This window comes from Macaca thibetana, chromosome 1 (assembly GCF_024542745.1).
Source record: "Macaca thibetana thibetana isolate TM-01 chromosome 1, ASM2454274v1, whole genome shotgun sequence".
Classification (NCBI taxonomy): Eukaryota; Metazoa; Chordata; class Mammalia; order Primates; family Cercopithecidae; genus Macaca; species Macaca thibetana.
In genome coordinates, this window is record NC_065578.1 from 14261516 (window position 1) to 14278197 (window position 16682).

General features: G+C 48.1%; 1 protein-coding gene across 1 annotated transcript in view; it reads left to right on the forward strand.

Moving 5' to 3' along the window:
• The first annotated feature begins 8651 nt into the window (after positions 1-8651).
• LOC126929487 (chymotrypsin-like elastase family member 2A) overlaps positions 8652-16682 on the forward strand; it is a 60773-nt gene continuing 52742 nt past the window's right edge. The window contains exons 1-3 of the mRNA XM_050745922.1: positions 8652-8728; positions 9020-9108; positions 16337-16434. Coding sequence (XP_050601879.1) covers positions 8689-8728; positions 9020-9108; positions 16337-16434 — 227 coding nt within the window. The 5' untranslated portion in view covers positions 8652-8688. The remainder of the gene's footprint in view (positions 8729-9019; positions 9109-16336; positions 16435-16682) is intronic.

The window sequence follows — 16682 nt, forward strand, 5'->3', positions numbered from 1 at the left end:
GGGACTGTTTCAGACTTGGAAAAGTCACAGAAGGAAATTAATATTATAATAAAGTGACAACTATGCAAATCACATGTTGATGAGAGATTTATTAGCAATCCATCCTAACATCCAGGGCCCTAAAAACCATGAGTAGGCTGGGCACAGTGTCTCAATCCTGTAATCCCAGCACTTAGCACTTTGGGAGGCCAAGGCAGGCAGATCGCTCCAGTCCAGGAATTCAAGACCCGCCTGAGTAACATGGCATAACCCAGTCTCTACTAAAAATACAAAAAGTAAATGGCCGAGGTGGTACGCACCTGTAGTCCCAGCTACTCAGGAGGCTGAGGTGGGAGGATCGCTTGAGCCCTGGAGGTAGAGACTGCAGTGAGCCACGATCGCGTCATCGCACTCTAGCCTGGGCGACAGTGAGACCCTGTCTCAAAAAAAAAAGGAAAAGAAATTTGCATCTGCGTCTCCCTGCCCGACTGAGACCTCAAGGTCCCCGCCCACTTTAGAACCTGACACATGACAATATTGTCAAACAACATATAAATGGAGCACTAAGCTCCAGGGAGGGAAGTGGGCTGTAGCGGCTTCCTGCACTCTGCCTCCTCTGCCTCTCTTTCCTCCCGTAGTTCAAGACCAGCCGGGGAAACATAGGGAGACTCTCTTTACAAAAAAAAAAAAAAATGTTTAATTACTCAGGCATGGTGGTGCGTGCCTGTAGTCTCAACTACTTGGGAGGCTTGGGTGGAAGGGTCACTTGGGCCTGGGAGGCCAACGCTATATTGAGCCACGGTCGCACCAATGCACTTAAGCCTGGGTGACATAGCAAGACCCTGTCTCCGAAAATAATGATAATAACAACTGGCATCAATATTAAGGAGCAGCCATGGATACACGCAGCAGTAGGTGAAAGCAGCCAGAACAGGAAACCCTGTCACAAGAAAGGGGTGGCTGGTGGCTCACACCTGTAATCCCAGAACTTTGGGAGGCCGAGATGGGTGGATCACCAGAGGTCAGGAGTTTGAGACCAGCCTGGCCAACATGGGGAAACCCCATCTCTACTAAAAATATAAAGCTAAGCTGGGTGTGGTGACACATGCTTGTAATCCCAGCTACTCAGGAGGCTGAGGCAGGGGAATCACTTGAACCTGGGAGGTGGAGGTTGCAGTAACCCGCGTTCACGACACTGCACTCCAGCCTGGGCAACAGAGCGAGACTCCATCTCAAAAAAAAGAAAAACCACAAGAAAAGAAAAGGGTGCCGGGAGAGGGCAGAGGACCCACCATGCCTGTTACGGAATGCTGGGAGGGAAGAGTTGGACACTCTGTGCCGACGAAGGACCACCTCAGTTTGCTCTTCTGTAAAATGGGACTTGAACTAGACCAGGACTCCTCCACTATTTAGGCGCTACAGCAAATGGGAGTTATGGTATTTGTGGCAGAGCCCCCAAAGAAGGGAAAGCTGGCATCTGACTTCACTAATTTTAATTTGCAGAGAAGTGTTCATTAAACTGACACTTATAAAACCAAATATGAAGCTGCAGTCATGAGCACGTGGTCACAGGAGGAAACTAAACTGTCAAAATAAGCAGGTGGCTGCTTCCAAGTGTTCCCACTGATTCTTGCCAGCTCCTTGTTCATTTGTCTGTCTGCTGGCATCTTTTTGCCAACAAGTGGTCACAGCTAGAGATTCCAGAAACGTTTGTTGGAGAAAAATGGAAAATCAAAAAGCCAGTAGCCATTAATCATTAATTGGTGCTTTTTTATATATAAATTGGGAAAAACCCATCTGAGTCCACCTTTGGAGGCACCACCCACACGTCAGAGGAGCCTGGCCTGAGACTGACTGGACGAAAGGCTGCTTAGGGACCTTTCCCAGCCAAATCCTAAGACCCTTTTCCAGCCCCAGCTGCTGTGGGAGTCACCATGCAGCTGGTCCTGGGAGCACCTTGGGAACCTGAAGCAGGGGCAGGGGCAATTGTCCCAATTTTTTTGTCCCAGCGTCAGCTGTTCCCAGCCACAGACACAAGCACAACAGAGCAGTCCAGATCCCAAAGCATGGCCAGATAGCAGCAGGGATCCACGGGGCATCACATCTCGCGAGGCAGCTGGGCAGAGTCCCGGTGTTCATGGGAGAGCAATCGGGACAGGCACAGATGCCTGGTAACGGGTTTCAGAAGGGGGAGAGTCAAGCAACCAGCTGTCCTTGGGTGGGGGCTGCCCCTGGCAGCAACGGAGGGACTCGTGAAATCTTGCGGTGGCCCCAACCCAGGGACACACTGTGTGCAGCCTGGATTCACGAACCACTAGAGCCCTGGGTGTGCCTGAGAGCACCTGCCTGGATAAACCCAGACAGGTGACAAGCCAGGGTCAGGAAGTACAAGCAAAAGAGCAGAGAAGCAGAGAAGACAAGTGGCCTGGCGCTTTCATCCTTTCAACAAATGTCCATTGAATGACAGTCACACATGAACTTCAGCAATCCTTAGCTTTTATTCTTTTTCCAGAAGGTAATACATACTCTGTGTAAAAATATTAAAAGAATATAAGAGTGTATCAAGTAAAATGCATCAAGATGTCCCCCCTCATTTTACATCTCTAATTCCACTCTCCAGAGGTAATCATTGTTTTTGTTTTTGCTTTCGAACGGAGTTTCGCTCTGTTGCCCAGGCTGGAGTACTGTGGCTTGATAGCTCACTGCAACCTCTGCCTCCCAGGTTCAAGCAATTCTCCTGTCTCAGCCTCCTAACTAGCTGGGATTACAGGCATGCACCAACATGCCCAGGTAATTTTTGTATTTTTAGTAGAGATGGGGTTTCACCATGTTGGCCAGGCTGGTCTCGAACTCCTGACCTCAGGTGATCTGCCCATCTCGGCCTCCCAATGTGCTGGAATTACAAGCGTGAGCCACTGCACCCGGCCAATGATTGTTAAAATCTTGGTGTGTGGTCTTCTCAATTTTATGTGCATATGTATCTATATATATAAAGAGAGAGAGCGACACTGTCTTCTGAGCAAAAATAGGATCTGAGTCTTCATACTGTTCTGCAACTGTTTTTCACATAACACCTTATCACATTTTATATGTCAGTACGTACATGTCATTCTTTGGAACAGCTAAATAGTACTCCATAGTTTGAGTATAATGAATGAAGTTCTCATGTTTCCTATTTTTCACTCTTACATTATGCAGTGAACATCCTTGAACATAATTCTTGCACACTGGTCTGAGTATTTGTGCTGTAGCAGCTGGATCTCCTGCAGTTTGCAGCACTGGATCATGAAGTTGGCATATCAAAATGTTTAACAGGCCGGGTGTGGTGGTTCACGCCTGTAATCCAAGCACTTTGGGAAGCTGAGGCGGGTGGATCACTTGAGGTCAGCAGTTCGAGACCAGCCTGGCCAACATGGTGAAAACTCATCTCCACTAAAAAGGCAAAAATTTAGATGGGGATGGTAGTGCATGACTATAATCTCGGCTACCCGGGGAGGCTGACCCATGAGAATCACTTGAACCTGTGTGGCGGAGGTTGCAGCAGGCCCAGATAGACCCACTGCACTCCAGCCTGGGGAACACAGTGAGACTGTCTCAAAAAAAAAAAAGTTTAACAGACACTGATCAACAGCCTCTGGAAACAGTTACAGCACCAACCACATTGCATAACTGCCTTGCAAACAGCAGTTTTGATTTGAGAAACAAATGAAATCTAAAAATATGCCATCCACACATTTGGAATACAAGTTTTAGGGGTTCAAAGGCCCCCTACCCTGAAGCCCACACAGGACTCCTGGTAAGACCCCCTTTACAGGAAGACCCTAACAGGTCAATGAAAAGCTGTGATTGCATCTTTTTTCCGAAACGTCATCAGAACTCCTCAGGCAGGAGCTAGTGCAGTGTGGGCTGCCTGTGACTCACTTGAGGAGCTTAGCCCAGGAGGACAGAGACAGGAAACTGCCAGGCACAGCTCTGCAGTTAGGTGAACCTGACGATTTTCTTGTGTGTCCTGCAGGTGATTGCAAATAACTACCCAAAAGAAGTCCCCGGGACTCTTTCATACTTGGAAAGGTCACAGAAGGAAATTAATATTATAATAAAGTGACAACTATGCAAATCACATCTTGATGAGAGATTTATTAGCAATCCATCCGAACATCCAGGACCCTAAAAACCATGAGTAGGCTGGGCACAGTGGCTCAACCCTGTAATCCCAGCACTTAGCACTTTGGGAGGCCAAGGCAGGCAGATCGCTCCAGTCCAGGAATTCAAGACCAGCCTGAGTAACATGGCATAACCCTGTCTCTACTAAAAATACAAAAAGTAAATGGGCGAGGTGGTACGCACCTGTAGTCCCAGCTACTCAGGAGGCTGAGGTGGGAGGATCGCTTGAGCCCTGGAGGTAGAGATTGCAGTGAGCCACGATCGCGTCATCGCACTCTAGCCTGGGCGACAGTGTGACCCTGTCTCAAAAAAAAAAGGAAAAGAATTTTGCATCTGCATCTCCCTGCCCGACTGAGACCTCAAGGGCCCAGCCCACTTTAGAACCTGACACATGACATTATTGTCAAACAACATATAAATGGAGCACTAAGCTCCAGGGAGGGAAGTGGGCTGTAGCGGCTTCCTGCACTCCGCCTCCTCTGCCTCGTTTTCCTCCCCTCCCAGCACAGAAGGCTGGATTTCGGTGCAGGCGCTGCCCCACCGGATCCCGGAGGTTCTGGGTGGAAACCTCATGGCCAGGACCAAGGCTGGAGCCAGTGCTCCAGGCCTGGCCAATCAACACATTGCATCCCCTTCCCCACCACAGCGATTGGCTCAGGGATGGGCATATGACCTGAGGCAGGTCCAATCAGAGATGTTGCACAACTTGTTCCTCTTCCTGTTTGTAGCTAGGCACCCCAGGCCAGAAAGCCTGTGGGATTGACCCAAGGTCACACAGCAAATTCATAGCAGGTGTTTGTTCAGTGTTCTCATACAGGACAAACTTTATTTTTATATTAAAACAAACAAAGATACAGAACAGAATGCCAAATTCACATGACCCTTTAAGATAAAATATGGGACTTAAGAAATAGTTGCTTGCTGTAGTGACTGATGCAGACCATAAATGAGTCCAAACTGTTACAGGGAGTATGGGATGGAGTTGGGACTGGAACCCACGTCTTCTGACATCCAGTCCCACGGGATTCTGCCCCCGCACCCCCACCCAATCTTCCTCACCTTTGCACGATCCTAGGGAGATTACAGAATTCTTTCCCACCCATTTTCTTACCCATGCAACTATCCTGCAATCCAGGCCTGGATGGTTATCTAGAAAACTAAGGCCCAGAAGATAAGTGGCTTGTCCAGACCACCACACTCAAAATTGGTGGATCAAAGACTTGAACTCAGCTGGGCACAGTGGCTCACGCCTGTAATCTCAGCACTTTGGGAGGCTGAGGCGGGTGAATACGAGGTCAGGAGTTCAAGACCAGCCTGGCCAATATGGTGAAACCCCGTCTCTAATAAAATACACAGATAAGCTGGGCGTGGTGGCCGGCGCCTGTAGTCCCAGCTACTAGGGAGGCTGAGGCAGAAGAATCGCTTGAACCTGGGAGTCACAGGTTGCAGGTGAGCCGAGATCACACCACTACACTCCAGCCTACATGACAGAGCAAGACTCCGTCTCAAGAAAAAAAAAAAAAAAAAAAAAAAAAAAAAAAAAACACTTGAACTCAAGTCTCTCTTTTTTTTTTTTTTTTTTTTTTGAGACGGAGTTTCGCTCTATCGCCCAGGCTGGAGCGCAGTGGTGCGATCTCGGCTCACTACAAGCTCTGCCTCCTGGGTTCATGCAGTTCTCCTGCCTCAGTTTCTCAAGTAGCTAGGACTACAGGTGCCCGCCACCATGCCCAGCTAATTTTTTTTGTATTTTTAGTAGAGATGAGGTTTCACCGTGTTAGCCAGGATGGTCTCGATCTGCCGACCTCGTGATCTGCCCGCCTCGGCCTCCCAAGGTGCTGGGATTACAGGCTTGAGCCACCGCGCCCGGCCTTGAACTCAAGTCTTAAGAGTTGAAATCTGCCCAGGCACGATGACTCAGGCCTGTAATCCCAACACTTTGGGAGGCCGAGGCAGGCGGATCACCTGAGATCAGGAGTTCAAAACAAGCCTGGTCAACATGGCAAAACCCCATCTCTATTAAAAATACAAAAATTAGCCGGGCATGGTGGCATGCAGCTGTCATCCCAGCTAATCGGGAGGCTGATGCATGAGAATCGCTTGAACCTGGGAGTTGGAGGTTGCAGTGAGCACAGATCATGCCACTGGTTGACAGAGAGAGACTCCATCTCACAAAAAAAAAAAAAAGAGTTGAAGTTCACTTTCCTTTCTGCTTTTTTGACTGGGGCAAAACGTAGAGTTTGTGGTCACAGAACGGAGCTTTCTCATCAGCAGTGGGCCTGCCTGGCTTTGTGCTCTCCCAAAAGGTGAGGAGAGTGAAGGTCTAAGGAAGAACAAGAGAGTCCACCAGGAAACCTTACTCACTCCACGTCTCCCCCAACACAAGTTGAACTCCTAGGAGGTGAGGCAGGATGCTCACCTCCAACCACCACACCCACCTTATGTGTGTATTTTATTAGAGCCGGGGTTTCACCATATTGGCCAGGCTGGTCTTGAACTCCTGACCTCGTGTTCGCCCGCCTCGGCCTCCCAAAGTGCTGGGCTTTGGAATCAGACCAACCTAGTTCCAGTTCCCATTCTGCCGCTTAGAAGCTGTAGGATCTTGGGCAACTCACTTTACCTCTCTGAAGCTCAGCTTCCTCCTGTGAAATAAGAGAGCCTCTTGCAGGGATTTTTGTGGCTTAGATTCAATAAGGAATGTGAGTGCATCTGACATCTGTGTGGTGCTGGGTGAGTGTCACCCTGCCTTTGCTTGTTTGTTCCCTTTTGGAGAAGCTTCTGGCTTGACCCCATTTGGAAGATGATGTTATTGGAGAAGTGCACTCTGCTGTTCTCTTGGAAGAGGACAATAAAATGCATCTGCCACCCAGGCTGTGGTGGATCGATTGCAGCTTACTGCAGCCATTGCCACGCAGGCTCAAGTGACCCTCTGCCTCAGCTTAGCCTCCAGAGTAGCTGGAGCCACATATGTGTGCCACCGCGCCTGGCTAACTTTCTAAAAAAAAATTTTGTAATGACAGGTGGTCTCACTATGTTGTCCAGGCTGGTCTGTTTTGTTTTGTTTTGTTTTGTTTTTTTCTCGAGATGGAGTTTTGCTCTGTTGCCCAGACTAGAGTGCAGTGGTGTGATCTCAGCTCACTGCAACCTCCACCTCCAAGGTTCAAGAGATTCTCCTGCCTCAGCCTCCTGAATAGCTGGGAATACAGGCATGCAGGACCACACCGGACTAATTTTTGTATTTTTAGTAGAGACGGGGTTTCACCATGTTGGCCAGGCTGGTCTTGAACTCCTGGCTTCAGGTGGTCTGCCCGCATCAGCGTCCCAAAGTTCTGGGATTATAGGAGTGAACCACTGTGCCTGGCCATCAAGTGCATTTTGATCCACCAGATGAAGCCCTCCTCTGCCAGCGTTCTGCTTCCCCCCATCATTAGGGCGGCCAGATCCTAATTGTGCATGTCAGGCTTGCCTTCTGCTACGTGTGCACCTTCCCCACATTACACAAATCCTTACCGTAATGTTGTGAAACACACTGGGCACAGGTTTCTCTCCCTGTTTCACAGATGGGTCTAGAGGCTTACATGACCCAGCCAAGGTCACACTGCAAGCCCTGACATGGCCTAGAACAGGCTTTCTCAGCCTCAGCACCATTGACATACAGGGCAGGGCATGTCATGTTGCCCAGTGCATTGTCAGATGTTTAGCAGCATCTCTGCTCTCTGCCCGATGGATGCCAATCACATCAACCCCAGCCATGACACCCAACAATGTCCCCAGATGTTGTCAAACGTCTCCTGGTGGCTGAACCAGCCCCACTGAGAAATACTGCCTTAGAACGCTGTGGGTTCAGCATGCCACCTTCATCTTTACATTGAAAACACAACTCCTGGCCAGGCGCCGTGGCTCAGCCTGGAATCCCAGCACTTTGGGAGGCTGAGGCGAGCAGATCACTTGAGGCCAGGAGTAGGAGACCAGCCTGGCCAACATGATGAGACCCATGTCTCTACCAAAAATACAAAAATTAGCCAGGAATGGTGGCACACACCTGCAATCCCAGCTGCTAGGGAGACTGAGGCAGAGGAATTGCTTGAACCCAGGAGGCAGAGGTTGCAGTGAGCTGAGGTCACACCACTGCACTCCAGCCTGGGTGACAGAGCATGACTCCATCTCAGAAAGAAAAAAAAAAAAAAGGAAGAACACACAACTCCTCTCCTCAGTCTTACACAGGGAGGAAAAAAAAAAAATAGAAAACACAACTCCAAAGACCAACAATTAGTATTTTTCTTCCTTCCCTAACACACAACATACTCTCTTCAAAACAGATGGAACTCATATTCCAATATCTACCTTTGGCATCTTTTTCAAAGTATTTCTAGGGTGACAGCTAGGAGCAAATGGGAAAAAAAAATATTTGGACGCAAACTCTTTTTTCCACTGGGCTTTGAGAAAATCCCCATCTTGCGTGCTCCTAGTGTATCTCTCACTGATAAGTTCCTCATAAAACCAGGGCCTTCTCCAGGGCCACACTGACAGAACTCCCACGGACACACCATGATTACGACCCTGCTGCTGTCCGCTCTGGTGGCTGGAGGTAAACCCTGTCATCCAGAGCCACTGGTTTCCCATCCCCTGGTGTGACTGGGAATGGGATCTTCCTGTCCTCCCCTCTCGCCCCCACCCAACCCCCACTGCATTCAGACCTATAATCATTAGAAAACTGGAATGGAGTTTCAAAGAACTGGAGCAAAGAGCAGGATTCTATGACCTCTTGAGATCCTTCTAGAACAAGGGTTTTCTATTTGGAGGTTCAGAATGCAGCAAGTGTAGTTTACATTGTGTGGGTCGCTGCTTCCTGGACTCAAGACCCTTTCTCTTTTCATAGCCCTCAGTTGTGGGGTCCCCACTTACCCGCCTTCTGTGACTAGGGTGGTTGGAGGTGAAGAAGCGACGCCCAACAGCTGGCCCTGGCAGGTGAGTCGACCACACTGTACTTCCCCACATCCCTGCCCCACTCCCTTTACATCCCCCCTTTGCCCTTCCACCATGGGGTCCACTGTGCTGGCAAAGTGAGGACTGATGGGACTCAGAGAGCAGCACAGGCAACTTCACCAATAAGATACATTTCCGGCTGGGCGCAGTGGCTCATGCCTGTTATCCCAGCACTCTGGGAGGCCGTGGTGGGCAGATCACCTGCGGTCACGAGTTTGGGACCAGCCTGGACAACATGGTGAAACCCGCCTCTACTAGTAATACACAGTTAGCCAGTCGTGGCGGCACACACTTGTAATCCCAGCAACTCGGGAGGCTGAGGCAGGAGAATCGCTTGAACCCAGGAGGCAGAGGTGGCAGTGAGCTGATATTGCACCATTGCACTGCAGCCTGGGCAACATGGCAAGACTCTGTCTCAAAAAATAAAAAAAAAATTTTAAAAGGTACATTTCTGTGGCCTTGGCCAACCTTGGGAGAGGAGGGAGAGGTGCCTCCTCCAGCTGCAGTAAGGAGCTGTCCCCTCCCCACTGCCCATAGGCAGCAAATATAGTCTTACTCTATTAACCAATCAGAGGCTTGTTTACAAATGTACTATTAGTCTAGGAACCATTCAAGACTACCTATGCAAATATTCGTTGCTTTAAGGAACCAATCAGTGCTATTTGTGCAGATTCATCTTTAACTACGGCAAATGAATGTTAACAATGAAAAAAATGTTTTCTTAAGTTCATATAATCATAGTGATATCAAGACTAAACTGCCGAGTGGGGCACAGGCACAAATTACTAAGACGTATTAATGGTGGGAATTTTAACAGAACTGTGTAAAGCTTACATTGACACAAACAAATACAGTAAAATCTCATTTATCTGATGTAACTGGGACTGAGCAATTGAAAAGTTGGTTATAAAGAAATTATTTTAAATCATACATATATGTTGTAAACATTTTATCTTACACTATGTAAACAATTTTTTTAGTTCTTAACTGTCTTTTTCATATAAACCACGCCACATAATATCTCATCTACAAGTTCATTTCTTTAAAGCAGAACAGTAACTTTGAGACATTCACAAAGCAATCTGAGTTATGAGCCCATCCCAACTTTTACGACTTTTCCCCCCAATTTTTCCATTTTCTCACAGACACTAATTCAGGAGCAATTTTTTAAGAATCATGGTGATTCAGTCTCTTCCAAGCATTTAACTTTGTTTCCATATAAATAACGACTCTCTTTCTGAACTCGTATTTTATTGGTTACATGTTTAATCAAATTTCACTATTGCAAGCATAATTGATATAAACTACTTTAGGAGCAAACCCAGCTGAATCAGGATGAGTTTCTAACTTAAGTAGGAGGAGGAATTAGCAGCCCACTATCCTTGAGCATTCAGAGTGACCCATGCAGCAGTCACTGTGTCTACAGAGGCCAGCATCATTCATCTGCTCCTTGATTAAGAGACTGTCAATGATAGGCCAGGCACGGTGGCTCATGCCTGTAATCCCAGCACTTTGGCAGGCCGAAGCAGGTGGATCACCTGAGGTCAGGAGTTTGAGACCAGCCTAGCGAACATGGTAAATCTCTGACTCTACTAAAAATACAAAAATTAGCCAGGCATGGTGGCGGGCACCTATAGTCCCAGCTATCTGGGAGGCTGAAACACAAGAATCACTTGAACCCTGGAGGCAGAGGTGGCGGTGAGCCAAGATCACACCTCTGCACTCCAGCCTGGGTGATAGAGTGAGACTCCGTCAAAAAAAAAAAAAAAAAAAACTGTCAATGATAGAATGATGCCAGATATTTCACTTTTTTTTTTCTTTTTTTCAGACAGACTCTTGCTCTGTCACCCAGGCTGGAGTGCAGTGGCACGATCATAGCTCACTGCAGCCTCCACTCCTGGGCTCCAGCCATCCACTGCCTCAGCCTCCCACAGTGCTGGGATTACAGGAACCCACCACTGTGCTCAGCCACAGTAAAGTTTTTTTGAGACAGTGTCACATTCTGTCACCCTGGTTGGAGTACAGTGGCTGGCGAAACATGGCTCACTGCAGCCTCAAACTCCTAGCCTCCCACCTCAGCCTCCCTACCAACTGAGACCACAGATGCATGCCACCACACCCGGTTAATTTTTTTTTTAGAGATGGGGGTCTCACTATGTTGCCCAGGCTGGTCTTGAACTCCTGGGCTCAAGTGATCCTCCTGCCTCAGCCTCCCAAAGTGCTGGGATTACAGGCATGAGCCACTCAACCCAGACTCACAATTTATATACTTGGCTTTGTGTACTTTTGCCAGTTCTTTTGCTTTTCTCACAGTCCCATGGTATTTTTTGCCTGAGAATTTGGAAGAAGGGCCACAGTCCCTCTGCTACAGGACCCCACAGCACCGGGCGCATTTGTGCTGAGAACTAATCATTGCTGCCTACAAAAATACTTCCTCACCCTCTTGCACAAAGGTATTCTTGCCTTGAGAACCAGTGAATGTTAGTCTGTGAAGAGTCCCTTGTGCTTTGTGCTTCTGTTTCCCTGGGGAAATTGTTTTACTGAGATCATAGGCAGATCTAGCTGGGTGGGACCCAGATGAGGCAAGTAAGACATTCACTCTGGGGGCAAAATGTAAGGGGTAACACAAAACTTAGCAGCCAGCCAGGCGCAGTGGCACACACTTTTAATCCCAGCTATTCAAGAGGCTGAGGCAGAAGGATTGCTGGAGCCCAAGAGTTTGAGACCAGTATGGGCAATATAGCTAGCTGTCACAAAAAAAAAAGAAAAAAAAAAAAAAAAAAAAAAACCTCACTAACCAAAATGAATCATAATTTAATGCAATTTTATTTTTTCTCCTGGAGACAGAGTCTCATTCTGTCACCCAGGCTGGAATGCAGTGGCACAATCTCAGCTAACTGCAACCTCTACTTCCTGGGTTCAATTAATTCTCCTGCCTCAGCCTCCCTAATACCTAAGATTACAGGTGCATGCCACCACGCCCGGCTAATTTTTTGTATTTTTAGTAGAGACAGGGTTTCATCATGTTGGACAGGCTGATCTCAAACTCCTGACCCACCTGCCTCAGCCTCCCAAAGTGCTGGGATTACAGGTGTGAGTCATCCCACCCACCAGCTATTGTCATTACAGTATTAATCACCCTGAGAGCCCTGCACAGTGGCTTTTGCTCCACATTTCCAGAGAAGGTAACTGGGACTTGGAAAGGTTACAGAATTGCCCAAAGGCACTGAGTTAGCCTGGGGGGAATGAGGATTCAAATTTGGTTCAGTGCTTGTTCTTTTAGCTACACTTTGCTGGCCACAAACAATACCTACCACATGGACTATATTTCAAATCTGTCGGATGGTTTTAGCACATTTTTAAATTGGGGGGGTACATCCTTTTAAGTATCTTTTTTCACTTTCTCTAATTTTAAACGTCTTTTTTAAAGCCAGTTCATCTAAGACTCTTAATGTCACACAAACGAGAAATGTCAAATGGCTAATTAAAAACAAGAACGTTCAGAGAAAAGCAGGCATCTGGCATCTGCCAACAAACAGATCATCGTTCCCCACAGTTACAGGAAGCCCGATCAGTGCAGTCCATGCCCTACTGTCACCTCCCTCCCCTCTGCTTGGCCGTGGCAGGGAATTGAAAGACAGGGGAGGAGGAATGAAGGAACAGGAAGGGCATGGAACGCTTCATTAGAGACTAAAACAGTGTCAGATGTCACCACCTTAAAGTTCTTTTTTGTTTTTTCTTTTTTTTTTTTTTAAAGACAGGGTCTCACTCTGTCACCCAGGCTGGAGTACAGTGGCGCCATCCCGGCTCACTGCAACCTCCGCCTCCTGAGTTCAAGCGATTCTCCTACCTCAGCCTCCCAAGTAGCTGGGATTACAGGCACACACCACGACACCCGGCTAATTTTTGTATTTTTAGTACAGATGGGGGTCTCATCATGTTGGCCAGGTTGGTGTCAAACGCCTGGCCTCAAGTGACCCACCCGCCTCGGCCTCCCAAAATGCTGGGATTACAGGCGTGAGCCACGGTGCCCAGCCTCCACCACTTAAAAGTTGTACCCCACACCTGTTAAACTGTCAATCTAAACAGAAACCTTTCTTTTTTTTTTTTTTTTTTTTTTTTAGACAGACCCTCACTCTGTCGCCCAGGCTGGAGTGCGGTGGTGCCATCTCGGCTCACTGCAACCTCCACCTCCCGGGTTCAAGTGATTCTCCTGCCTCAGCCCCCTGAGTAGCTGGGATTACAAGCGCGACCCACTGTGCCCTGCCTAGAAACCATTTTTAACCTGAAAAAATTTTTTAAAAAAAACATGAGGAGCCGGGGGGCAGGGGAGTAAGGTCCACTTATGCAGTCTCATGTTCCTATGAGTGGATTTGGTCTTCAGGGGGAAACTAGACAAGCAGGAGACAAGATCACCCGCCCTGGTGATCTCTTTCATTCTATTCATTTGCTTATTCACTCACTTGTTCAATCAGTCAGCATTTGTTAAAGACCCAGTATGTACCAGGCACTGTTCTAGGCGCCTGGCACATAGCAGTGGGGGGAAAAATTCATGAAGCCTTTATTAAAGTGGAGACGTGGCCAGGCACAGTGGCTCAAACACCTGTAATCCCAGTACTTTTGGAGGCCGAGGTGGGCAGATCACCTGAGGTCAGGAGTTCCAGATCAGCCTAGCTAACATGGCGAAACCCCGTCTCTACTAAAAATGCAAGGAAATTAGCCAGGTGTGGTGGCAGGCACCTGTAATCCCAGCTACTCTGGTGGCTTAGACAGGAGAATCACTTGAACCCAGGAGACAGAGGTTGCAGTGAGCCAAGATGGTGCCCCTGCACTCCAAACTGAGCAACAAAGCAAGACTCCATCTCAAAAAAATAAAAATAAAATAAAGTAGAGGAGTGAGACAATAAACAACTGAATGAGTAAACTCATCACATGCCAGAAAATGCAAGATACTATGATGAAGAGTAACGCAGAGCAAGAGGAAGGAGGCGAGTGTGTCTGTGTGTGCGTATGTACATGAGCGTGCATGTACGTGTGTGTGCACACTGTTGGGGACAGCATGGTCATAGAAGACCATGGAGAAGGTAACCTTGAGCAGAGACCAACAGGAAGTGAAGGAAAGAGCTTACATCGATATTTGCAAGAATATTCCAGGCAGGAGGAAGAGCCAGTGCAAAGGCCCTGAGGCAGAAGTGGGTTTGGTGTATTTGCAGAACTTCATGGAAGTCAGTGTGGCTGGAGGAGAGGAGAGTGGGAGCCTATGGAGTCAGAGAGGCCACAGAGGGCCTAGTAGGTCATCAGACACTTTCAGGTTTTATAAGCTGTAAAGGGGGAGCCACTGGAGGGCCTGAGCAGAGAAGAGAAGTCATCTGACTTCCATTCAAAAAGGGTCATTCTGGCTGCTGTGTTGAGAAAATGTGGGCGGGAGCGGGGAGAAGAGATGGGAGACTAGAGTGATCATTGAGAAGAGAGGATGACTGGGACACGCAGTTGAGGTAGTGACCAAGGGGTAGCAACCACTCCACATATTCCCAAGCTAGAGCTGATGGGATTTGCTGATGGACTAGAATGAGGGATAACAGGGAAAGACAGGAGCCAAGGATGACACCAAGGTTTGCGGCCCGAGCAGCAGTGGAGTTGCCATTGACTGTGACAGAGGACCCTGGGGAAAGACCACGTTTGGGATAAGTCAGGAGTTTTGTTTTGGACATACTAAACCGGAGCGAGCTAGGAAAAAAGTCCCAAGGAGGGGAAGATCCCAACCAATCCAGTTGCAGAAAGATGTTCAGAACAGGGTTTTTTGGGGGTTTTTTGTTTTTCTTTTGACATGAAGTCTCACTCTTGTCACCCAGGCTGGAGTGCAATAGCACGATCTCGGCTCACTGCAACATCTGCCTCCTGGGTTCAAGTGATTCTCCTGCCTCAGCCTACTGAGTAGCTGGGATTACAGACACACGCCATCACACCTGGATAATACATGTATTTTTAGTAAAGACGGGATTTCACCATGTTGGCCAGGCTGGTCTCAAACTCCTGACCTCAGGTCAATTCACCAACCTCTACCTCCCAAAGTGTTACAATCACAGGCATAAGGCAGCACTCCAGGCAGAATAGTTATTTTTTAATAGTCTATATGTTTTTTGTTTTTCTATCCCAGATTTTTTGCGTTAATTTTGTTGTTGCTTTTTGTTGGGGGGGCAGAGCAGATACAGGCCCATGCTATGTCACCCAGGCTGAGCACAGAGCAATCACAGCTCACTGCAACCTAGACTTTCTGAGATCAAGCAATCCTCTCACCTCAGCCTCCTGAGTAGCTGAGACTACAGGTGTGCACCACCACTCCCAGTTAATTTTTATTTTATTTTAAAAATTTTTGGGTAGAGTCAAGTTCTCACTATGGTGCCCAGGCTGCTTCACAAACTCCTGGGCTCAAGCAATACTCCCACCTCAGCCTTCTGAGTAGCTGGGACTATAGGCATGCACCACCGCACCCAGTGGCTAATTTTGGGCTTTTTTTTGTGATACAATGTATTAGTCCTTCCTCACACTGCTAAGAAAGACATACCTGAGACTGGGTAATTTATAAAGGAAAGAGGTTTAATTGACTCACAGCTCAGCATGGCTAGGGAGGCCTCAGGAAACTTACAATCACGGCAGAAGGGGAAGGAAACACATCCTTGTTCACACAGCGGCAGCAGGGAGAAATGCCGAGCAAAAGTGGGGGAAAGCTCCTTTATAAAACCATCAGATCGTGTGAGAACTCACTATCATGAAAACAGCTTGGGGATAACCACAGGCACGATTCAGTTACCTCCCACCAGGTCCCTCCCACGACACGTGGGGATTATGCTACAATTCAAGATGAGATTTGGGTAGGGACACAGTCAAACCTTATCAGATGGGGTTTCACCATGTTACCCTGGCTGGTCTCAAACTCCTGGGCTCAAGTGATCCTCCTTCCTTGGCCTCCCAAAGTGTTGGGATTACAGGCATGAGCCACTATGCCTGGTCTGATTGGTTTTAATATAGATTGCATTAACATGTTTTTTATCGTGATGTCTGAGGTTTTGGGTGCCCCCTTAAGTTGTGCACCTGAGGTGAGTGCCTCACTCCCCCTTACCCTAGTCTCAGCCCTGTTCTTGGGAAACTGGAGTGCAGGGAGGCCCTGCTTTTTCAGCCACAGCCACAGAGCTCCTGTGTTTCTCCCCAGGTCTCCCTGCAATACACCTCCAATGGCAATTGGTACCACATCTGCGGAGGGACCCTGATAGCCAACAACTGGGTCCTGACGGCTGCCCACTGCATCAAGTAACTGCCATTCCCTGGGCGTTTGACCTGCTCACCAGCCGGTGCTCATTTCTGAGCTGGGGTCTCAAATGGCCTGAACCATGCTACATAAAGCAGCTTGCAAATAACCACTAGCCTGGCCAGACACAAGCTGTAGTCAATCAATGGTTCAGTGTGTTGGCCCATCAATGTCAGCACATGGCACAGATGGGGTGTCCTGTGCCAGGTACTGAGGGAGGATGAGGAGAAGGGGAAGGCCTAATCTCTGC